At 45.3% G+C, this 26008-nt stretch overlaps 1 protein-coding gene across 3 annotated transcripts in view; it reads right to left on the reverse strand.

Moving 5' to 3' along the window:
• ARHGEF3 (Rho guanine nucleotide exchange factor 3) overlaps positions 1-26008 on the reverse strand; it is a 354608-nt gene that overhangs the window by 53939 nt on the left and 274661 nt on the right. Inside the window, exon 1 of one of the 3 annotated variants that reach the window (XM_075321323.1) lies at positions 2093-2320. The exons of the other annotated variants lie outside the window; for them this stretch is intronic. Within the exon in view, the coding sequence (XP_075177438.1) occupies positions 2093-2182 (90 nt within the window). The 5' untranslated portion in view covers positions 2183-2320. Of the gene's footprint in view, positions 1-2092; positions 2321-26008 lie in introns of those variants that run through there. 3 annotated transcript variants of the gene reach the window in all.

The raw sequence follows: 26008 nt of genomic DNA on the forward strand, positions 1-26008 counted from the left end.
AAATGTGATGTGTTAGGTTGGAAAATTTCAATCATCATCTGCACAAAGGATGGAAATATTGAATTCTCTACAGTATTAACAAAAAGAAATGGTGCAATGAAATGGATGATCTAATTAGCAAAGAACCACTGCACAGTTTTTTCTCCTACTATTGGTTACAATGTAGCGCTGTATGGTATCCATCATCAGGGGATATTAAAACCAATGGCCAACGCCATGGCCTTGACTAATATTTTTTAAAACGTCTGGAGTTATGTCGGACATTTCCAAGGTAAGAAAACAAAACTTTTGCAACATACACAGGGCACTGAGCCGCAGCTTTGGATTTCTTGATATCAGCACAAAGCCTTGATCTTAATATGAGCAGCTTTGTGCGAGGCAGTGCCTGGTGGTGTCTCCAGCTGCGCCTGGAAGATTCTTGCATAACCTATCACTCAATGCATAAAGTGTAAAAAGAGATCCCATCAGAATCTCGTAAGATCATCCTTCACCTGCCGCCTCTGAAGACGATTTCCTGCTATTTTATCAGATCGGTTGTTTCCAGAAAACATAATTACAGATAAGATCTTATCATCTCTCTTCAGAGATAGATATATAGATATATATATATATATATTTTTTTTCTAAAACCTAAATATAAATGACTAATAAGACTGCGCCGAATGGAATATATTATATATTATATAATATTATATATTAGATTATTATATTATATATTATTATATATATATTATATATATATATATATAAATATAGTATAATATATATTATATAACATAAGAAATATATTATAATATATCATATACTATATAATATATTTATATATATATATATTTTTTTTTTGTTTGCTTTTTTCTAAAACCTAAATATAAATGACTAATAAGACTGCGCCAAATGGAATATCTATGTATATATATATATATATATATATATATATATATATATATATATATATATATGTTTAATATATTATTTTTATATATATATAAAAATATATATATATATATATAAAAAAAATATGGGTTTTTTTTCTTCTAAAACCTAAATATAAATGACTAATAAGACTGCGCCGAATGGAAAAATAAGTCCCTCAAGCGTAAAAGTCGTGGAGAGAAGCAAGTGATTGATGTTCTTCCATCCATTTATTGCGGAAATTGATGCAACTAGTTCGATAAATCCTGGCACATTTTGCACAAAAACAAAATATGGGAAGAAAAAATAATTTTGGTTGCAGAAATTTTTGCAAAAAATAAGCAGCATGAATTTTCCTGACGCCAATGAAGATGGGAGCGGAGTTACTGAATGATTTGTTACTACACATCCACAGAAATTAGTATTATTAGCAGGTTTATCGTTAGTAATCGCCAGATGCAAGTGTGACAATCCTTATGTAACATCGCCATGGCAGTGACCTCTGTATGGACAGAAGTCAATAAAAACTGATAGAGGGGATAACGAGGGATGGATAACCATTATCATACCTGACAGGTCTAGATTAAAGCCACCCAGACTATAGAGGATGAATATTCTCTGTGTCCTGACAGGTGAAGCTTCATAACAGATGTGTCCAGACAGGTTGGGAAATGTTCTGTTTTGCAGTCTGCCATGACATGAGTGACACTTCACTGGTGTCCATTACCTGCCTAGCTAACACAAACATTTAACCATTTCATCACTAGCTGAGTGTGAACACTGCAAATTTGTGGACATCTCCCAGAGCAGAACACACAATTGTTGTTACATTTTCTTGATATTCGTAAATAACATTGTATCTATAGATCCAAAACAGGACAAAGCAAATGTGACAGAGGACATTGGATACAGATATTGCACTGATTGCTCCAAACTAGCAACATTGTCTTCTACATAGTAGCAAAATATCCTCAGCACAGAAGTGACAGACTACACTGGAGACTTCAGACAGCCTGAACCTAAAGACATGAACATAACCAGACACTGGACAGCATCCAACATAGTATGGAGTGTGCAAGTCTCATTCATTTCCCTTCTCCAGGGAAAGCTCCCAGGGGTCATACTCCTAATGTGAGAGCGCACAGACAGCAGAAGACCCTCATCATCCATCTCCTGTTACCTCAATGCTCTTGGTAGTCGCACTCTTGACTTCCAGAGTTAAATTGACTCTCTTGACGGTGAGATAGAAGGGATAATCCTTCGCCACCATTGTGGCTGTGGGCTCAGTCCTTTGGGTGGTCACAGTGGATCCTGAGCGTAAAACCGATGCGTAAAAGCGCAGCCTCAGCTCCAGAGCCCCGGGGAGAGCGCAGAATCCGCTGCTGATCCGTCCGTGCGCGCATCACACTGCGGAGTGCTGAGCCTGACACAGGGAGGAGAGGAGAGGAGAGCCTGACACTGGGAGGAGAGGAAAGCCTGACACAGGGAGGGGAGGAGAGCCCGACACAGGGAGGAGAGGAGAGCCCGACACAGGGAGGAGAGGAGAGCCCGACACAGGGAGGAGAGGAGAGCCCGACACAGGGAGGAGAGGAGAGGAGAGCCCGACACAGGGAGGGGAGGAGAGCCCGACACAGGGAGGGGAGGAGAGCCCGACACAGGGAGGAGAGGAGAGCCCGACACAGGGAGGAGAGGAGAGCCCGACACAGGGAGGAGAGGAGAGCCCGACACAGGGAGGAGAGGAGAGCCCGACACAGGGAGGAGAGGAGAGCCCGACACAGGGAGGAGAGGAGAGCCTGACACAGGGAGGAGAGGAGAGCCCGACACAGGGAGGAGAGGAGAGGAGAGCCCGACACAGGGAGGGGAGGAGAGCCTGAGACAGGGAGGAGAGGAGAGCCCGACACAGGGAGGAGAGGAGAGCCCGACACAGGGAGGAGAGGAGAGCCCGACACAGGGAGGAGAGGAGAGCCTGACACAGGGAGGAGAGGAGAGCCTGAGACAGGGAGGAGAGGAGAGCCCGACACAGGGAGGAGAGGAGAGCCCGACACAGGGAGGAGAGGAGAGCCCGACACAGGGAGGAGAGAAGAGCCTGAGACAGGGAGGAGAGGAGAGCCCGACACAGGGAGGAGAGAAGAGCCTGAGACAGGGAGGAGAGGAGAGCCCGACACAGGGAGGAGAGGAGAGCCCGACACAGGGAGGGGAGGAGAGCCCGACACAGGGAGGAGAGAAGAGCCTGAGACAGGGAGGAGAGGAGAGCCCGACACAGGGAGGAGAGGAGAGCCCGACACAGGGAGGAGAGAAGAGCCCGACACAGGGAGGAGAGCCTGACACAGGGAGGAGAGGAGAGCCCGACACAGGGAGGAGAGGAGAGCCCGACACAGGGAGGAGAGGAGAGCCCGACACAGGGAGGGGAGGAGAGCCCGACACAGGGAGGGGAGGAGAGCCCGACACAGGGAGGAGAGGAGAGCCTGCCACAGGGAGGAGAGGAGAGGAGAGCCCGACACAGGGAGGGGAGGAGAGCCCGACACAGGGAGGAGAGGAGAGCCCGACACAGGGAGGAGAGGAGAGCCCGACACAGGGAGGAGAGGAGAGCCCGACACAGGGAGGAGAGAAGAGCCCGACACAGGGAGGAGAGCCTGACACAGGGAGGAGAGGAGAGCACGACACAGGGAGGAGAGGAGAGCCCGACACAGGGAGGAGAGGAGAGCCCGACACAGGGAGGAGAGGAGAGCCCGACACAGGGAGGAGAGGAGAGCCCGACACAGGGAGGAGAGGAGAGCCCGACACAGGGAGGAGAGCCCGACACAGGGAGGAGAGGAGAGCCCGACACAGGGAGGAGAGGAGAGCCCGACACAGGGAGGAGAGGAGAGCCCGACACAGGGAGGAGAGGAGAGGAGAGCCAGCAATGGAAACTCTACACCAGTCACACAAAGCCCTCCTCTCCTCTGCTGGGAGGAAGTGGCTGCAGCACCACAACCTGCTCTGCCAGCACTGCAGGAACTGTGCACAGGCTCCGCTCATCACTGATAGCACCCCATGTATACAGGCACCCCCTAATCACTGATAACACCCCCCTATGTACAGAGGCTCCGCTCATCACTGATAGCACCCCATGTATACAGGCAGAGTGCACCCCCTAATCACTGATAACACCCCCCATGTATAGAGGCTCCACTCATCACTCATCATAGCACCCCATGTATACAGGCACCCCCTAATCACTGATAGCACCCCCCTATGTACAGAGGCTCCACTCATCACTGATAGCACCCCCATGTATACAGGCACCCCCTAATCACTAATAACACCCCACATGTATAGAGGCACCCCTGCTAGCACCCTAATCACTGAATCACTGATAACACCCCCATATATAGAGGCTCCCCCTGATACTACCCCCCCATGTTTAGTGCCCCCCCCCCCGATAGCAACCCCCCCAGACAGAGAGACTCCCACTGATAGCACACCCTCCTATGTATGCAGGCTCCCCATATCACATATAGCACCTCCCCATGTATAGATACCCCCCTGATAGCACCCCTATGTATAAATTCCCCCCTGATAGCTCCCCCCTTGTATAGAGGCCCCCTTGATAGCACACCCCTCATGTATAGAGGCATCCCCGTATCAGTGATAGCACCCCCATGTATAGAGGCATCCCCTGATCACTGATAGCACCCCCCCCATGTACAGAGACTTCCCTCATGTATAGAGGCTCCCACTGATAGCACCTCCATATATAGAGAGAGACACTACCTGATCACTGATAGCACCCCCCAATATTCTTCTATTTCCCTCTGCTGCTCCCTTCTGTCTCCTCGTCACTTCTCCCTCCAATATTCTTCTATTTCCCCCGCTGACCCCTTCTCTCTCCTCATCTCTTCCCCCTCCAATATTCTATTTCCCCCGCTGCCCCCTTCTCTCTCCTCATCTCTTCCCCCTCAATATTCTTCTATTTCCCCCGCTGCCCTCTTCTCTCTCCTCGTCTCTTCCCCCTCCAATATTCTTCTATTTCCCCTGCTGCCCCCATCTCTCTCCTCGTCTCTTCCCCCTCGAATATTCTTCTATTTCCCCCGCTGCCCTCTTCTCTCTCTTCATCTCTTCCCCCTCCAATATTCATCTATTTCCCCCGCTGCCCCCTTCTCTCTCCTCGTCTCTTCCCCTCCAATATTCTTCTATTTCCCTCCGCTGCTCCCTTCTCTCTCCTCGACTCTTCCCCCTCAATATTCTTCTATTTCCCCGCTGCTCCCTTCTTTCTCCTCGACTCTTCCCCCTCAATATTCTTCTATTTCCCTCCGCTGCTCCCTTCTCTCTCCTCGACTCTTCCCCCTCAATATTCTTCTATTTCCCCGCTGCTCCCTTCTCTCTCCTCGTCTCTTCCCTCTCCAATATTCTTCTATTTCCCTCCGCTGCTCCCTTCTCTCTCCTCGTCACTTCTCCCTCCAATATTCTTCTATTTCCCCCGCTGCCCCCTTCTCTCTCCTCGTCTCTTCCCCCTCCAATATTCTTCTATTTCCCCCACTGCCCCTTCTCTCTCCTCGTCACTTCCCCGCCAATATTCTTCTATTTCCCCCGCTGCCCCCTTCTCTCTCCTTGTCTCTTCCCCCCCTAATATTCTTCTATTTCCCCCGCTACCCCATCTCTCTCCTCGTCTCTTCCTCCCCAATATTCTTCTATTTCCCCCGCTGCCCCATCTCTCTTCTTGTCTCTTTCCCCACCAATATTCTTCTATTTCCCCCGCTGCCCCCTTCTCTCTCCTCGTCTCTTCCCCCTCCAATATTCTTCTATTTCCCCCTCTGCCCCCTTCTCTCTCCTCGTCTCTTCCCCCTCCAATATTCTTCTATTTCCCCCGCTGACCTCTTCTCTCTCTTCATCTCTTCCCCCTCCAATATTCTTCTATTTCCCCCGCTGCCCCTTCTCTCTCTTCATCTCTTCCCCCTCCAATATTCTTCTATTTCCCCCGCTGCCCCTTCTCTCTCTTCGTCTCTTTCCCCTCCAATATTCTTCTATTTCCCCCGCTGCCCTCTTCTCTCTCTTCATCTCTTCCCTCTCCAATATTCTTCTATTTCCCCCGCTGCCCCTTCTCTCTCTTCGTCTCTTCCCCCTCCAAAATTCTTCTATTTCCCCCGCTGCCCTCTTCTCTCTCCTTGTCTCTTCCCCCTCCAATATTCTTCTATTTCCCCCGCTGCCCCCTTCTCTCTCCTCGTCTCTTCCCCCTCCAATATTCTATATCCCCTGCTGCCCCCTTCTCTCTCCTCATCTCTTCCCCCTCAATATTCTTCTATTTCCCCCGCTGTCCCCTTTGTCTCTCCTCGTCTCTTCCCCCTCCAATATTCTTCTATTTCCCCTGCTGCCCCCTTCTCTCTCCTCGTCTCTTCCCCTCCAATATTCTTCTATTTCCCCCGCTGCCCTCTTCTCTCTCTTCGTCTCTTCCCCCTCCAATATTCTTCTATTTCCCCCGCTGTCCCCTTCTCTCTCCTCCTCTCTTCCCCCTCTGCTCTTCTCTTTCCTTGCTCTCTATTGTGCTTATCTGCCTATCTCTTTATTCCTCTTTCTATTGCTTTCTAATCCTGGCTAATCCCTTCCTACACTTTTCTTATGGTAATTTATTCATGGACAGATACATTGTTGATATATTCACCCACTTTTGCAAAACTTTAACAATGAGGAGCATTGCATTTACGACTTCGTTCACACTTTTACATTCCGTTTGTTGGTTCAATTTTTTGCAATAGAGGTGATTAATGATCTGTGGCAGAACCTCATTGATTATTATGGGGTTTGTCCGAGTTCTCTTAAATTATGCTTTCTACTTCTCTATCCAATTTTTGGCTTCATTTACACTTCTATTTGTCGGATAAGTTTTCGACGTCCATTTCTGATTTCTCTATGAAAGACAGGTGTAAATAATGTCCCACATTACTAGTCACACCCACTTAGATCCTTCAGTAATAGATTTAAGACATTTTAAGATATTATCACTCCCGGAGGTACATGACTCATTGTAACACAGAATTAAGTTATTCTTGGTTTGGGGGCTTTAATGGGAACTGTTCTGTCATCAAACTGCATAAATCAACAGTACAAACACATATAAGAAACTTTGTAATATATCCTATCAGAAAAATCTGCTTCTTTGTCTACTTATGAGTCACTTCTTCCCCCTTTAATCCATAATTCACTTAGACAAAAAAAAAACAGCTCAACACCTTTTGCTGGAGATAAGATGGACTACGGACAGGAGGTGTCAGCTTCCACACTATGGAGAAAGGAAGAGAGTGGAGAAAGAGGGAGAAAAAAAAGATTGTGCTGAGCTTTCTAACAAGTCTTTTACCTCATAAGCTGGATTCACATCTACACAGCTCAGTACTGCTGTCTAATGTCCTCCAAGCCTGTATCTTATCTCTCTGGATGTGGACAGCAAATAAAATTTGATGAAAGGTTGTAAGGCAGAACAGTCTGGATGGTGGATAAGCCACGCCAATAAAGTCCCAAAGAAATGCAAGCCGTCCTGCAGGATAAGGAGGCATCAGTGTCAGTGCAAACTATCCATCCACATCTGAATGAAATGAAATGCTATGGAGGAGACCTGGGAGGACCCCACTGCTGACACAGAGACATGCAAAAGCTAAACTGCAGTTTGCCAAAATGTACACGAGTAACCAATTACTTCTGGGAAAGCGTCTTGTGGACAGATGAAACCAAGATAGGGCTTTTTGGTGAAGTACATCATTCTACTGTTTACCATAAATAGAATAAGGCCTACAAAGAAAAAATCACAGCACCTACAGTCAGATATGGTGGAGGTCAGAGATGTTTTGGGTTGTTTTGTTGCCTCTGGGCAAGACATCATGAAATCTGAAGATTACCAAAGGATTTTGGGTGGCAATGTAGTGCCTGGTGTCAGAAAGCTGGGTATAGTTCTAGGTCATGGGATTTGACACTTCTAGAAGCCCCAAAAATGGATGGAAACAAAGCGCTGGAGAGTTTTCAAGTGGCCTCAATGAGTCCGGATTTAAATCCCATTGACAACTGTGGAGAGATCTTAAAATTGCTGTTGGGAGAAGATAAGACGCCTTCAGATATGACAGACCTGGAGCAGTTTATAAAGAAGAGTACGAGATTCCATGTGAGTGGAGTAAGACGCTTGTTGCCAGTTATAGGAAGCGATTGATTGCAGTTATTTATTCCAAAGAGTATGCAACTAAATATTAAGTTGACAGTGCCAATTATTTTTGTTTGGCTCATTTTGGGGGTTTTGTGTGCAATTTTGTCCAATTTGCGTTTTTTTCTCTGTTATTTTGTGTAGCACCAATAAACACAAAGGAATAAACGTATAACTGAAATCTTTTTCTGGAAGAAATACTTCATTTTCTGGAACAATTTCAGCGGTGTCAAGACTTTTAACCAGGACTGTATGTAAGAGAAGACACAACTAGGACTTAGCCATGTTAATGAGACGAGCTCCTGAGCCTGAATTCTGGGGTCACACTGACATTATACCCATTAATCAGGATCACTAATCCACAAAGTGCACACTGTCACAGACCTATAGAGTTGCAAATTCCCTTGACAGGGGAGGGCGAATTCTAGAATAATTGGAGTTTTTGTAATTCATGGATCCCATTAACAAAGCTTTAGGGGCTGTATTTGCTCCTTGGTCATGGGGCATCTGTATTTTGGCAATACTTGTAATTACCCGTGCATTTACTGATGAGGTGTTTGCTCTTTAACTGTTGGGAACTCTAGAGGACGTAGGGAAATGGGCTCTTTCAGAGATAGAGAGGCTTCTAATATATCTGAGAAACTCATTCTAAAGTTTGCAGATTTTTATTACCATTTTTGAGCAGAAACAGAAAATTAAAGGAGCCAAGAAAATAATTAGGAAAGGTCATCAATATGAGATTGGTGGGAGACACCCGGGACCACCGCCGATCAGCTGTTATCAGGTCCGAGCAAATGTAACCAGTATAAAGAGTCGGAACAGCGCTGAAGAACTGGAACCCAGGACGCCAACGAAACAGTACAGGGAGCTTTGTAGAGACGATCAAATCTGTCAGTGATGCAAATGATCATCTGGCAATTGTTCTTCAATTGTCTCCAGCCCTTGGAAATTCTCCAGATGTCCTCACTTAACCCGGGCTAAAGCCTCACTCTTGATCTTGTTGTGACAAGCACTGAAATCTTGTGCATGCGCCATGAGTTCCTAAAACTGCGCATGCACCTTCTTTTCGAGTGGTGGAAGATGGCCCTATTAATATGTGTAGTATGTCAGTGAGACCGTTACCTAGAACAGCGGGCGTACAACATGGGGCATGGGCAAGATATCAATGCCTGTCGCAATGGCCGGCATAGCCATCATTCAGAGCTACGCAGGAGGTGTTAGGAGAGAGTGTAACGTGAAGGTCTTAAGGCTCAAGCTGACATCTGTGCCAACTGGTCTGATGTCGGACCTCAATGCATTGACCGGCCGCGGCTCTCCGGATTGGAGCATTATAGATTTCTATTAAGCTGTGCTGATCAGGTCAGGAGAGCCGCGGCCAGTCCATGCATTGGGGTCCAACATCAGACCGATTTGCGCGGATATCTGTGTGAACCCTTAGTTTACGTTCACACTCCGCTTCTCTTTGACAAGGGCTAAAACAATGAGACTTCCAAGAGGAAACTGCTTCAGAAAATGCCGGCATCTTCTCTGTGCATTTTTCCCGAAGCATCAGTTTTCTCGGGCATTTCCAGAAAATGTTTGTAAGTAATGTTGTATTTGTTGTCGTTATGTTAAGTGTGTGGGTTATTTTTTTTTAAGCATTTTTGCGGTGTTTTGACCCCCATAACTGTGCCGCCGCCGCCGCACTGTCCTGCCCCACTCCCCCCGCGGGAACCTCGGTTTCCTCACCTGTTCAGGAGTCCTGCGGCTGCTGTCTTGTCCCGTCACATCCCAAGCTGCTGTCTCCCAGAGTGTCTGTGCACCGCTTCCGGCCTCTGCATGAAGGCTGCGCATGTGGCCACGCCCCTTTTCTTAAAAGGCCAGCGTCCCTTCACCCGGAAGTGCCTCTCAGGTCAGCTGAGGGGCTACAGCTATTTAAGGCCCTTCCTCGATTTAGGAAGTACCCGGGCTACCTGTTAGTTTAGTTGCTAGTTCTCAGGTCATTTTTATAATAAATGAGCAGAAAGATTCTTTGGAGCGATGATATCTGAGGGTCAAAACCTGCCTAAAAAAATTCATAGTGTGAAAACAACTTTACACTGTATTCAAAAATTTGCCAAATTGCCAAAGAATTATCGAACAAGGATTAATTTCCTCTACGATGCAAAGTCTGGATATGTCCTGAAACCCCCTACCCGGTGCTAGAGATATTTTATTTGAGATCATGAACTCCTTTAAAGGGTTATTGGTCAAAAAATCTAGACATGTAATTCCTTTTCCTACCACTAATGGATAGGGACACAATTTAAATACTTAGCTAGCCTTGACCAACCAACCATGGTGGCACTATTGTACCCTTCAGAGGACCATACACATGAGCTAGCTATCAGCCATCTTGACCACCTCTCTTTCGGTGGAGCGCTACTGTGCTCTTTATGAGAAAACCGCCAACAAACATGTCAGCCGGCGGCTTATCTCTGGGCGATCAATACGATCGGCAGTCAGGAATCTGACATATCTGGTGGTGCCCAGAGTGTCGGTTGAACCCATTGATATCGGCGGTTTTGTCGACACTAGTCTAAAGTCTACGGGGGCCTTCACCTCCCCACTTTTTAATATATAATTAGGTTTAGTCTTCGGAGCCATGGTGGATGTTGTACATGCTCCATTGCTGTTGCTTTGCTGTATAGCACATATGTGATTGTAGACAATCACTCACATCAGTCGTTGCGTAAATTTCCCATAGAGACTTACAACTTGCCATTATAGAAAAAGTCAACGTCGTTTGCAAGTGTAATAATCATCACTGCATCCAAAGTGTAACCAGAACAAATTGTCACACGTACCCGCGATAAGCAAACACAGCAGCAATCAATGGCACGAAGGTCAAAGACTTAAGGCTACGTGCACATGTCCAGTATTTGGTGCAGAAATTTCAGCCTTTCTTGGCAGGAAAAACACAGAGAAAAACGTATATTTTTGCCCCGTATTTTGATGCAGATTTTTCACATTCATTACTATTACTGCAAGAATGGACACGCTGAAAATTTAAATCTGCACCAAATCTGCAATGAGAAAATACTCAACGTGTGACGGAGACTTCAGGACTCTCAGGAAACCTTTCAGCCTTTGCACTGAAAAAAACGCAACAATAATGCAAAGTGTGCACACAGCCTTAAGGGTGCTTTACACGCTGCGAAATCGCTAGCGATTGCTAGCGATGTCGCGAGCGATAGCACCCGCCCCCGTCGTTCGTGCGAAATAATAATAATAATAATAATCTTTATTTCTATAGCGCCAACATATTCCGCAGCGCTTTACAATTCAGGAGGAACATATACATATCATATACATAAACATATACAGACAAGTAACAATTATAGAGGATACAATATTTAAAAGGAAAAATGGCAACCCTGCTCGTGAGAGCTTACAATCTACAATGAGATGGGGGGAGGGGCAAGGTACAAGTGTTTATTTAAAATGACAATCCAGCCAGCTCATGGGGGATAGATAATGGCTTCCTGGACCAGTTGGCCAGAGCCTTGAGATGCATTTGGGTGCCATGGAGTTTGACGTGGGGTTTGACGTGGGGTTATGTTCTGAGAAGTTGTAGAGGGATTAGGTGAAATTAGTTTGGCTAGGGAGTGTGATAGGCCACCCTAAAAAGATGCGTTTTTAGGGAGCGTCTGAAGCTGAGTAAGTTGTGATTTGTCCTAACTTCTTGGGGTAGAGCGTTCCAGAGGTTTGGTGCAGCTCGGAAGAAGTCTTGGATTCGGGAGTGGGAGGTTCGAATTAGTGTGGATGTTAGTCGAAAGTCATTTGCAGAGCGTAGAGAATGGGTGGGATGATAGATTGCTGCCGTAGTGAACAATATCGCTACGGCAGCGTCACACGCACATACCTGGTCGGCGGCGTCGCTGTGACCGACGAACAATCCCTCCTTCAAGGGGGAGGTGCGTTCGGTGTCACAGCGGCATCACAAAACGGCCGCCCAATAGAAGAGGAGGGGAGGAGATGAGCGTCCGGAACATGTCGCCCACCTCCTTCCTTCCTCATTGCCGGTGGATGCAGGTAGGATGATGTTCGTCGTTCCTGCGGTGTCACACTTAGCGATGTGTGCTGCCGCAGGAACGACAAACAACCTGCGGAATGAAACACCAACGACATTATGATTTGGAGCGACGTGTCAACGATCAACGATTTTTGACGTTTTTGCGATCGTTGATCGTCGCTCCTTGGTCTCACACACTGCGATGTCGCTAACGACGCCGCATGTGCGTCACTAACGACGTGACCCCGACGATATATTGTTAGCGATGTCGCAGCGTGTAAAGCACCCTTAAGCATGTAGGATTTCTGCTCCGGGAGCGGAAGTCGTGATATTCAGTCACTTCACCCCTAAATTCACTGATTGGGTCGGAGCGTTATCCCACCGGAAATGATGACGTCCGGTTCATCAGTCACTCGCTCCTGCAGTTAATCAGAGGCCTCGCGGTCAAGTGTCTAAATAAGTGGGCTATAACCACAGACATTCCCGGTGGAGGCCACCACTGCAGGAAATTATGGTGGTACAGTAAGTGGCACTTGTTTTTTTATTTAAAAGTGATCCCTTTGCTTTGGCACAAATTAGAGACCTAAGTCTGGACGTCCAGATGAGATCACTTCCGGCCGATCTCTTCTTTCCTGGTTATTCCAGACACCAGCGCTTATCCCAGGAGTGCCGGCTTATCCACCATGAAAATGAAAGGATGGATCGATGAAACTCCAACAGCCTAATCCTACTGCCCCCTATAGCAACTGTTGGGGTGGGTGTCGAGGGTCCCCCCTACACAGATGGTCGGCCGGTTCTGAAGTCGTCAGGGTCGGCTGTCTTCTATATAATGTGTATGGAGGGCGGCGGGAGCTTCAATGTATTATCCAGAGTAGACAGTGGCTACAGCGAGGAACTCTCATTCTGGAGGACCCGGCCCATTCATGTAAATGAGAAGTTTGCAATGTTTCATTTCTTAAATTAAACACATCATCTGGCCATATGGCCGTCAGCTGGACATTCATTTGGTCGCCAGCTCTCTCCTGACTCATCTATATACGAGTGCTCGGCTCGGATGAGTGTTCGTTCGTCTTCAACAGGGAGAACGGAAAAAGCCAGACAGACATCTCTCCCCAAAAAAACCCAAAAGGATCAGGTTTTTAAGAAAACAACTGCCCAATCCTTGTCTCCCCTGATATTATCTGTAGGGGAGAGTTCACAGAGTCATAGAATGGTGGAGTTGGAAGGGACCTCTGTCCAGTCTCTTTTTGAAGGATAACTCACCACCTCTAGTCGGAGGCTGTGCCGCTCGTTGATCACCCTCACAGTGAGTTGGTGAGCTCTATACACAAAATCGATAGCAGAAGTCACCGCTTCGTCTGATGTATGGAGCCTCTTTCCTGTAAAGTTTACCCAGCGCTTATAGCCAGTTACTCAAGCTCACAAAGGCAGGACAAGCTGTCATCAGTTTATCATTGGGGAATCTTTTTAGCCTCCAATTAGTTGCACCAAAATTCTTTCACTATTAGTCTCATGGGGTCCCTGTGGCATGTGTAGTGGACATCGCATTTCATGATGCACTGAGGAGGGAGTGGTATCGTAGCTCAGAAACAGATGGCTACCTACCTTCCATATTTGCTAAAAAAAAAAATCTTTCTTGGAGTCCAATGAACCTCATGAGACTAATTTAAGATTAACAAAAATGAGTATCCAAAGCTGAGTGTGATGCTCCATCACTATGTGTCACTAGATACATCTAGTAAGTAGTGAATAGAGGAGTAGTCAAACAAGCCGGGGTGGAAAGCGTGAGCACACAACAGGATACTGGGAGCTGGCAGAGATGTGCTCAGGGTATAAGCCGGCAGTCAGGAGCCAGGAGGTCACATATGGAATACAGGGTGAAATCGGAGCCGAGGTTGGGGTACGAACCGGAAGTCAGGAGCCAGGAAGTCACATATGGAACATAGGGAGAAAGCGGAGAATAGGTCGGGGTACAAGCCAGAGGTCAGGAGCCAGGAGGTCACGTATGGAACACAGGGAGAAAGCGGAGAAGAGGTTGGGGTACAAGCTGGAGGTCTGGAGCCAGGAGGTAACGTCAGAGTCAGGGGAACGGGCGGAAATCGGAGCCGAGGTCGGGGTACGAGCCAGAGGTCAGGAGCCAGGAGGTCACGTATTGAACATAGGGAGAAAGCGGAGAATAGGTTGAGGTACAAGCCGGAGGTCTAGAGCCAGGAGGTCACGTATGGAACACAGGGAGAAAGTGGAGAAGAGGTCGGGGTACAAGCTGGAGATCTGGAGCCAGGAGGTAACGTCAGAGTCAGGGAAATGGGCGTAAAAAAGTAACTAAGATCCGGGGTTTAGAGACAAGATCTGAATAGTACACTTACAGGAGCCAGAAGCACTTACTGTGGAACAGGAACTACAACTCAACTTTGAGTATCCCTCCCTTTATGAGCAGGATTCGGTTTTTACTCCATATCTGTTAATAGCAGCCGGCGTTCTGGTAATCGAGCGGCAGACATACGCCCACTGAAGCGGAAATTACCGAAAATTACATTTTCTTTAGGTTCCCTTAATCTGTTACGAAAATCTATGCAGGTCATAAAGCGAGAAGTCAAGTAACTGCTGAAAACGCAAAGTCTACAATGTATCAAGGAATAATTCTGGAATTCTCATTATTGGTTCCATGAAGTTATTTAGTGTTTTTGTTATTTCTGTATTTAAGGACGCAGCTGATGTGGATGATCCAGAACAGAATGTTTTGTGAGCGCATAATGATAAATATTATGTAACATGTCTTTACTGAGTGTGATTCACCAGATCTGGGGCAGTGGTTTTATTCACTGCTCTCCCCATGGATAATGCATTCATTAAATCAAATTTCTCCCTGCAGAAGTTCTGCTCCCGTCAGAGACTGTTCATGTGATACTTCATGTAGCAAATCATAGGAGCCCGACACTGAGGGTTACTAATCAGTGATCTTAATGCAATGAGCAACGCACGGGACATCAGGATATAGCTGAGCTCTGTAGATGGCTTTCTCCAGCAGTCCCATAGACAATGAATGGAGCAGAGGTCAAGTGCAGCTCCGCTCTATTCAAGACGGGCCTATGCAGAGACTCTGTGATAGGATTACTGGGGGTCCCAGCGGTCAGGGATAACTTGTGATTTTTGGAAGAATCCTTTAAAAAGTAAGTAAACTTTCAGAACTGTTTTTTAAATAGTTTTGTGCACTTCGGCAAGTTATGAAACTTTATACATGACTTTATTAGTGGATTTGGCTTCATTTTTGTAAAAAAAACCCCAAACATTTAATCCGCTTCCAAATCCTGTTTTTTCGGCAGTCTATTTGCCTTCAGCTGCATTAATGTCAGAATGTACTCATTTGGAGTACAGAAGATGGCAGTGATGATAAGCTCAGCACTTGTGTCATCAAGTCCAGGGATAAACTGCTGCAAGAGATTTTTCTGAATAACAGGAGCTCAGATGACCCATCACTGCCATCGCCATCATCTGTACTCCACATGAGTACATTCTGAGCTGACCCATCACTGCCATCATCTGTACTCCACATGAGTACATTCTGAGCTGACCGATCAATGCCATCATCTGTACTCCAAATGAGTACATTGTGAGCTGACCCATCACTGCCATCATCTGTACTCAACATGAGTACATTCTGAGCTGACCGATCAATGCCATCATCTGTACTCCAAATGAGTACATTGTGAGCTGACCCATCACTGCCATCATCTGTACTCCACATGAGTACATTCTGAGATGACCGATCAATGCTATCATCTGTACTCCACATGAGTACATTCTGAACTGATCACTGCCATCATCTGTACTCCACATGAGTACATTCTGAGCTGACCCATCACTGTCATCATCTACTCCACATGAGTACATTCCAAGCTGACCCATTATTGCCATCATCTGTACTCCACATAAGTACATTCTGAGCTGACCCATCACTCTCATCATCTGTACTCCACATGAGCACATTCTGAGCTGACCCATCACTGCCATCATCTATACTCCACATGAGTACATTCTGAGCTGACCCATCACTGCCATCATCTGTACTCCACATGAGTACATTCTGAGCTGACTGATCAATGCCATCATCTGTACTCCACATGAGTACATTCGGAACTGACAACTGCCATCATCTGTACTCCACATGAGTACATTCTGAACTGACCAATCAATGCCATCATCTGTACTCCAAATGAGTACATTGTGAGCTGACCCATCACTGCCATCATCTGTACTCCACATGAGTACATTCTGAGATGACCGATCAATGCTATCATCTGTACTCCACATGAGTACATTCTGAACTGATCACTGCCATCATCTGTACTCCACATGAGTACATTCTGAGCTGACCCATCACTGTCATCATCTACTCCACATGAGTACATTCCAAGCTGACCCATTATTGCCATCATCTGTACTCCACATAAGTACATTCTGAGCTGACCCATCACTCTCATCATCTGTACTCCACATGAGCACATTCTGAGCTGACCCATCACTGCCATCATCTATACTCCACATGAGTACATTCTGAGCTGACCCATCACTGCCATCATCTGTACTCCACATGAGTACATTCTGAACTGATCACTGCCATCATCTGTACTCCACATGAGTACATGCTGAGCTGACTGATCAATGCCATCATCTGTACTCCACATGAGTACATTCGGAACTGACAACTGCCATCATCTGTACTCCACATGAGTACATTCTGAGCTGACCCATCATTGCCATCGTCTGTACTCCACATGAGTACATTCCAAGCTGACCCATCATTGCCATCATCTGTACTCCACGAGTACATTCTGAGCTGACCCATCATTGCCATCGTCTGTACTCCACATGAGTACATTCTGAGCTTACCGATCAATGCCATCATCTGTACTCCACATGAGTACATTCTGAGCTGACCCATCATTGCCATCGTCTGTACTCCACATGAGTACATTCCAAGCTGACCCATCATTGCCATCATCTGTACTCCACGAGTACATTCTGAGCTGACCCATCATTGCCATCGTCTGTACTCCACAAGAGTACATTCTGAGCTGACCCATCATGTGTTCTCCACAAGAGTACATTTTGAGCTGACCCATCACTGCCATCATCTGTACTCCACATGAGTATGTTCTGATATCTGTACAGCCTAAGGCGAATAGTGTGAAAAAATCAGGGGTTTGGAAGCAAATTTCATGTATTTTTCACAGGAATGAACACAATTTCCCTTAGAAAGTGGTTTGTAAAGTTGAACTTTCCATGCGAGACAACAGTATTAAAAAGTAAAAGTTTAGTTACTCTTTTATACAGTTAAACTTATAAAATGTAATAGGATTTATGCATAAACATATTAGCAATCGATCTGATCGCCGCTTTGCATTTCTACTCTGCTCCAGAAAACTATCACAAATAGCTACCGCAGTTGGTGCAGATACTTAAGGGTCATCAATGTGATTTATTCTAAATTCTGGACAACCCCTTTAAAAGATCTAAAATCCAGGCCCTGTGTACTGATGTTGAGGCTGTGATTGTAGGGGGAACACTAATCAAGAGAGACAAGGAAAATGACCGGTGCCCCCCGCCTCGGGATTCTAGATCTATTATGTCTGGTGCGCTGCTTCCTAATTTATATATTTCTGGAGAACCGATTTTACGAGGACATCAATTACTATGTTGCAATCACAAACATGCGTCTGTGAGTTATATATGGTAGTAAAAAAGCTGCACAATGTGTAACAATGTAGCCTCTGTATCTCCCAAAGGATAAACTGTCTGGCCATATTCCCCCCCTCCCATCAAAATATAAATGACTGCTTTAGAGTGCACGCTCCTGGGGTCACAGCGGGATAGCTGTTATCCCAGCATGAGTGCGCTGCCATAGACAGTAGGGATAAAATAATTGCAACGGGGTGGATCAAAAGCAGGGGACTATGTATGGCGTCTATGTATTAGTTATCCATTGGCACAATTTTTTAGCTATAGTGGGGGGCACTTTAAGACCATCCTGTTTAGATATTTCCCACCTTTCAATCTGGTTCCAATAGAAGATGCTAATGATACCAGGTCTGCAGGGCCAGGATTCGGATCCGGTAACATCTCCTTTTTGGCTATTCCGAGCTATCAATCATGACTATCCTCTAACATGCAATTTAAAGGAAACCTGTCACCAGGTCAAAAGTGGCCAGTTTTTGCTCTTGCTGTTATTCCTGCTTCTCCCCTAAGTATTCTGCTTTTCGTTTTTTGTAAATACGCCATACGGTTACAGATATATGGGCCTTAGAGGGGATGGGCTCATGGGATAATAATGCAGAGCAGCCTAAAGACACACCCCAGAGGAAAGTGTGAGCCACACCCAAGAGGAACCTGTGAGCCACGCCCTCAGTGGAACCTGTGAGCCACGCCCTCAGAGGAACCTGTGAGCCACGCCCTCAGAGGAACCTGTGAACCATGCCCCAGAGGAACTCGTGAGCCAAGCCTCAGAGGAACCTGTGATCCACACCCTCATAGGAACCTGTGATCCTCGCCCCAGAGGAAATTGTGATCAACACCCAATAGGGACCTGTGAGCCATGCCCCAGAGGAATCTGTGAGCCACGCCCCAGAGGAATCTGTGATCCACACCCTTAGAGGAACCTGTGATCCACACCCTCAGAGGAACTTGTGAGCCTTGCCCCAAAGGAATCTGTGAGTCACGGCCCAGAGGAACCTGTGAACCAGGGCCCTTCAATAAATACTGTAAAAAATTACCACTAAATTAAAAGGCTCACAGGGGATAACTTACTGGTCTCAATTCCCAGGATCAGAGCTCTGATCAGTCTTGAATGGAGCAGAGGAGCAATTGCTCAACCTCGTTTTTTTCAATAGGAGTCATTGGCCAACGAATGCCTCATGTAATGCTCATGGCTGATGTAGAGGCAGCGAGCGTGGTTAGTGGACCCACTGGACTACAGAGGGAACCGGGCTTACACCTTAGTGGGAGGGGCTTAACTAAGCGCCAACCGCGAGGCGGATGCCAGGTACCACTCCCAGGGCAGTGATCGGGACTGTGGAAGCTGACCCTGAGGGCAGGTGACAGATTCAAGAATAGACAGGTACAGGCGGGATGACTGAGACTGGATAGGCGTGTAAATGGACAGGAATGGTAAGCACGACAGGGGCACACAGGTATGGGAAGGCAGATACTGGAGATGCACACAAGGATGACAGGACAGGAGCTCAGGATCTGACACCTAGCTAGGAAGTAGACTGAAACACTGACTAACTAGGAACATTGCGCAGGCACCTTCCCTAATGGGAAGGTGCCTTAATACATAGTGCCTCTCAGCCATAAACATCTGGAAATAGATCGCCGGTCCTTTGAGAGGAGGGCTGTTGTGCACGCGTCTTAAGGAGCACTCCCGGGAACCCTGTGCGGCATGTACAGGACCCGGAAGGGGAGGAAGGCAGGAGAGCATGTGGCAGCAGTGGAGAACGGGATCCAGCTAGGGGGATGAGTAAGTCGGCCGCCGGCACTACACCTCTATATACTTATACGATAGCGTACATCAGAGTCTTCCATATATACTGGTGAATACTCATGATGTAGCCAAAAACGAGACGTGAAGAAGCCTTTGTTGGTCAGGAGGCTACACGTTATCTTACGTTACGTTGCCGACCGAATTATCGGATACGTATCGCATCATCGCGCTGCATCCAGTAAGCAAACCGGCAATTTCTAGGTACAAATGGCTTTTCTAAATTTTAAACATTTTGCAGCGATCCTGGGGATTTAGCCCTCGCTCACACATCAGGAGAAAAATCCTTTCAGTTATGAAAGCAATGAAAATTCCAGAGGAAAGTGTGGACTTTAAGGCAGAAATGAATTTCACCCCTGGGGAAGAGAAGCCGGAGAAACAGAGGGTCACTTATACGGCTTCACTTTTCTTTACAGCTCGTCGGCCAGGACATTTTTGCTTTCGCCCATGGCAATAATAAGGAACCTGCGATTTAAGAGGAGCATTTTTAGCCCCGATTAAAACTTCAGGTCAGAAAACGGTTAAAGCTTAGATCATTGTGGAAGAACGATGTCACCGTTTCCTGGACCGGTCTCTATGAAGTTATATGTTCCACGCCAACTCCTGCGCTTTATGTGCAAAGCATCATCGATGCCAAAACTTTTTTTTTGTGCAAATGCAGACAAATAAAAATTGAGTCAAAAAGTAAAAGTTCTCCTTAGTGCAACAGCGCAGGCAAAACAGACCCACCATGGTTCACCTACTACACTTTAGGCCGCTGTCCGTGAGTCCATCTAGGTCTTTCATTTCCACTGCAGGAACGTTCCTGACGTCTCCGCTCATCAGTATCCCGGGTCTCGTGGAGCACACCGTGAGCTGCAAGTGACTACTGATCAAAGTCTATACAGCATCATTATGAGGCTCCATAGACTTTGATCCAAGTAATCAAGAAGTAATCAAGGAACATTGCTGACGTCTCCGCTCATCAGAGTCCTGGGTCTTGCTGAGTTCAGCTATAGCTAGAATGGGCTACTGATCAAAGTCTATAGAGCCTCGTTATGAGGCTCCATAGACTTTGATCCAAGTAATCAAAGAATGTTCCTGACGTCACCGCTCATCAGAGTCCTGGGTCTTCCGGAGTTCAGCGTGAGCTGGAAGTGACTACTGATCAAAGTCTATAGAGCCTTGTTATGAGGCTCCATAGACATTGATCTAAGTAATCAAAGAACGTTCTTGACGTCATCGCTCATCAGAGTCATGGGTCTTCCGGAGTTCAGCGTGAGGTGGAAGTGACTACTGATCAAAGTCTATAGAGCCTCGTTATGAGGCTCCATAGACTTTGATCTAAGTAATCAAAGAATGTTCCTGACGTCACTGCTCAGAGTCCCGGGTCTTGCGGGAGCGCAGCATGAGCTGAAAGTGGCTACTGCTCAAAGTCTATAGAGCCTCGTTATGAGGCTCCATAGACTTTGATCCAGGTAATCAAGGAATGTCGTGAGAAGCGCTGGACTAAGTCAGACTTTGCGAATTTCCTTTCTAATAAATTGGTGAAAGAGGGACAGTCAAATTGTTTTTATTACTTTCAGGCTTCCATTTGTGTTCTTTGGCGGCCTTACATGCCTGAGGTTTTTTTAATACAATGGTGAACCAGGGAAAGTGTGGGGGAGAGTTTTATCAAATAATCTGTTTGTGTGTTTTTTTTTCTTTTGCCTTACTGGGTTAGTAATGGGAGTATCTGATAGACCCCTCTCCATTACTTACCCCGGGGCTTGATGCCAGCTGTCAGTTCACAACAGACATCAACCCCAAAAAATATTGCCCCAATTGCAACTGCACTAGGGCAATCGGGAAGAGTCAGGCAAAGTGCCAGAATTGGAGCATCTAATGGATTTGCCACTTCTGGGGTGGCTGTGGGCTGCTATTTTTATGTTGGGACAGGCCCAATATCCATAGACCTTCCCAGCCTCATAATACCAGCCTCCAGCTGTCTGCTTTACCTTGCCTGGTTATAAAAAAATAGGGCCCCATGCAATTTTTTTAATTAATTAATTATTAGGTTAAACTAGTCTAAACACTCTTTAGTGACACATGAAAGGAACTAAAGTGTGAAAGTGAATAATATATAGGGGGATTGGGACATTATATAGCTGCAGGATATCTATGTCTCTATCATCTATATTCCTATATCTTTATATATTTCCTTGTACTGTAAAAAGCTGCGGCGTCAAAAGTGCGAGTAACACTCATTGTGGACACAAACGCTAATCATCATGCTTTGGGTGTAAAGCGCTATCCACATCCCAACTGTCTGGAATAATAGCAGATCTCTATGTATATCTGGAATATAAATGCAGTTGTCGTCCTCTTTAGACATTTATTTTTTTACATAAACGCATTTACTTGGTGCAAAAAAATACTTTTTGCAATTCGGTTTCATTAAAAAGTTTGCACCATTTGCCTTTTCTAGGTTTTTGTACTTTGCTGTGGTCTGAGCTCTGATCCCCGGCCGTACACAATGACTGAGATACAGTTGGATTCTGGGCTTTATTTTGGTGCAGGAAATGTCCCTGAGGTGGAGATTTCCTTTAAATGTAAACAAAAAAATAAATAAATCTCCGCCTAATACTGCGGCTCTGCTTCAGGCCATGAGCATTGAAGAGATCAGCGGCGCGGCCTCTCCCATGTACACACCCTTGTAGTCCTCTATGTCATGCTAATTACTGACTATGGTGGTCTTGTCTTGATGTGTCGTTACAATGTACACGCCCTGATTACAGATCACCGAGGTTTAAGAAGTTTTTATAACTGCAAACACTGGGATTTATTCATGTACTAAATATATAAAAGAAAAAGCATCACATGCAAAATATCCACATAGTGTAAATGAAAAAATGCTGACCGACGACTGCAAACTCCACCGCGGCTTCATCCTGGTGTTAACTTAGAAATTGTCAGCTGCAAAAACTCTCATCTTGAGCATAAAAATATAATACTTCTGATAATGCAATTTTAGTCTACATTACAACTATGGCCACAACAAACATCGTGCCTATGTCCGAAACGCACGTCGTGCTGCAAAACATTTCTGTATTATGTTGTTACATTGCAATATAATGCAAGAGAATGGGGTCGCTTTATGACTTACAAAATGCCCCGATCACAAGTAGGAAAATGCACAATATCCAATTGGTTCCAACCTTTTGTGACTTGGATGTTTCTGTACCTTGCCATGTGACTCCATTGTTCAGCGATGAAGTGGCAAAATACAGCAATCTTTGCTAACGTGACCTATGCTTAAGTCAAAGTTGTTGTCCAGCTCAAGGCTAAAACTACATTATCAATAGTACTAGGTCCTGATGTCACAGTTGCCGGGTGTAGCAAGTGTGGCGATATGCATTCAGACTTGCGTGCGTCTGAAGCACATAAAAACACAGTACATAGGGGGGCATGGGAACATAAAAACAACGGGAGGCCCTGTAACTAGTGAGAGGGGTATGTGGGCTCCTCCTAACCTCACCTGCAGCTGTCCCTACTCTCTTCACCAGTCCCTATACAGTCTCCGCAACTGTCACCGAACAGGAACCTGGGACCCTCGGAAGACCCTGTAGTAACCCTGACTAGTGAGGGGCAGGTGGGGTTCACTAAACCTCATTGCTGCACTAACAACACACAAAGGAAAGTAAAGACAAATGGGAAAAATTAACAACCAAAAGGATATATCCTGAGCACAGGAACTAGATTAGCAGAACCTTCCTCCAAGACGGCCAGGACACAAATGACTTTGTATCTTCAGCAGGGAATGCTGGGATACGCCACTATTTAAAGCTGAAGGGTGTGACTACTTAGCAAGTGCAGCTGATCACTCAGCAAGGAACTGCTAGGAAATGCTGCAATAGCAAAACTGCCACTTAACCATTTCAGTGCCAAGAGATATGAAACCCATTTAAATTAAGAGAGCAAGAGGAAAGGCTACAGTCCAAAGGCTATCACTGGTCTCTACATGCAGAGAGATGATCGTGAAACCTTATTTATTCCCAAAAAGCCAAAGTTGGGCTCATAGGCCAATGTTACACTGCGTCCCATAAACATTGGGTCATAATACGGGGGCAGTAGAAAACACTAAATCCAACTATAACATGCCTCACGTCTTGAGATGCATCCATAGACTTAGCTTTTGTTGATGCTTGTTTGGAATCAAAATGATTTTCAATAACCAAACCCATTTTTTCAAGCCACCACCGCGCCATGCCCTGTTTCCCACCCCATAGAGACCCCTTTAGATCCATGGGCTCTATACACAAAAAGCTTTTCCTTGAACCTTTTTCCTTTAATTTCCTGGCGTTTTTGGGAGAAGTCTCAATTATGGTTTGATTTAATGAAGCCGTGCTGTACAAGCCTTAGACATTGTTCACATGGGACTTATTTAGTCTTGACTTTATGCACAGATTTTTTACACTTAAAGGGAACTTGAAATTGCTATTAACCTGCAGATATGGGGTTAATCTGCAGGTTACAAGCACTCTGAACCTGTCTGGGCGGCACCTTGACAATAATATAAGAGTAAAACACTAAATTTTATTAATAGGATATCTTAAAATTCAAATCACATTATAAAAAAACAATTCATGGACAAGAATGTTCCCTTATACTAGCAGCAACAACACAGGAAAATAAAGTGCATTGTGCAGAGACCAATCATTAGATGTTATCTAAAATAATGTTATTGTTTATCAAAAAATAAATATTCTGATGGTAAAATGCTAAAACAGATCAAAATTATTCCTATTAAATATATCTCGTGTATATAGTGAACTGAGTGCAATAAATTATATAGGAGAGTTTCTGTACCTTAATGTATGGTCTGATGATCCTGCTTGTCGCATACCCCGACGCGCGTTTCAGAATGCTATTAACCTGCAGATTCACTCCATATAGCATTGATTATAGGTTCCCTTTAATACCCTCAGTATTTTATGATACCAAGTTAATAAATTTTAATAAAATGTCATACCTATGCTGCATTTTTCTGCAGAATATGCTCATATATCGATGTCTGTTATGATTTTAAAATCTGCAGTTTGTCAATTTCTATTGTGGAAATGCACCATTTTGGTGCTGATATTACCCATATATCGATGTTACGTTGTCTATTTAGAATTTTTTGTGCACAAGTAATGGCAGAGAGTATGCACAAATGTTCAATGTATAAACCTGGGAGTAAAATCTAAATCAAATATGTAAATGAGCTTAAAGGGGAACATGTAGAGATTATTTTACCGGACGATAATTCATGTGGCGGACACAGAGAGAAAAGGCGCCTGAGCAAGAGCAAAATAGGGGCCCTTTGCAGCCCAAGAACTTATCATAGTGCACAATTCAATTTGCTGTGGAGGTACATATGCCCCCCCCCCCCCGACCTCCTGGGCTGCACTAATGATGTGTGCACCCCTGCAGCCAATGCGGAATAATATAGGTTTGAGATTAAATACAATTTAGACTACAAATGCATTGCGTGATTCAGCTTTCTTCATTATTCCCCGCCTGGAACCACCTTCCTCTTTTTGATTGACAGCTACGTCAGCTAAAATGTGAAGCATGCTCAAGAATGTGGATGCACAAAATTTCATCTGGGAAATTAGGAGGTTCCCTTTAATATTCAGACTATAACTAATCTAATATATAATTGCGCCCTGACATCTCTTCGATACTTTGTATTTCCCTCTTTTTTGCCATTTACACAAGATAAACAAAGCTGTTCGCTTTCGAGGACCGTTGCGTGTGATCTCTCCCCTACACGTTCCATCTTTATAGGCTCTCGCAGACCCCAGTAAAGGTCACTTTAATCCCCCGGTGCAGAGTGTATATAATAAAAATCATATCATAATCCCGGCTGCCACTTACTATCGCTCGCACGGGGAAATTTAAAATAAATAAACCTGCAAATACCAAATTTAGCAAATAAACTGCCGTAGACGCTTTTATTTTAACCCCACTGTTTACATGGATTTATGTCTCTGTTACATTGTAGGAACTGGCGCCAAGTGAATTATGAGAAAATCCGCCTATATATTTAAGGCTGTTTGCATACATTGAGCAGAAGTGTAAGTGGTTGGTACACAGATATAAAGAATAATGGATGGAGCCGGCAATACATCAGCTCAGTATGAGCCTCTCATAAAGAGTCGGGGGCTTTACTCCCCCCCATATTTGTAACATGGGATCAGCGTCACATGTACGGCGAATCACACAAGACAGACTTACAGCTACTTAACATTCTAATACCGCTTATCACCTCTGGATTTCTGCTAAGCTGCAATCCCACTTAACCAAGAACAAAAAAAGGCCCATTTGCTTCTATAACATAATAAAACAAAAACAGAAAACT

Source organism: Anomaloglossus baeobatrachus, chromosome 8 (genome assembly GCF_048569485.1).
Source record: "Anomaloglossus baeobatrachus isolate aAnoBae1 chromosome 8, aAnoBae1.hap1, whole genome shotgun sequence".
Lineage (NCBI taxonomy): Eukaryota > Metazoa > Chordata > Amphibia > Anura > Aromobatidae > Anomaloglossus > Anomaloglossus baeobatrachus.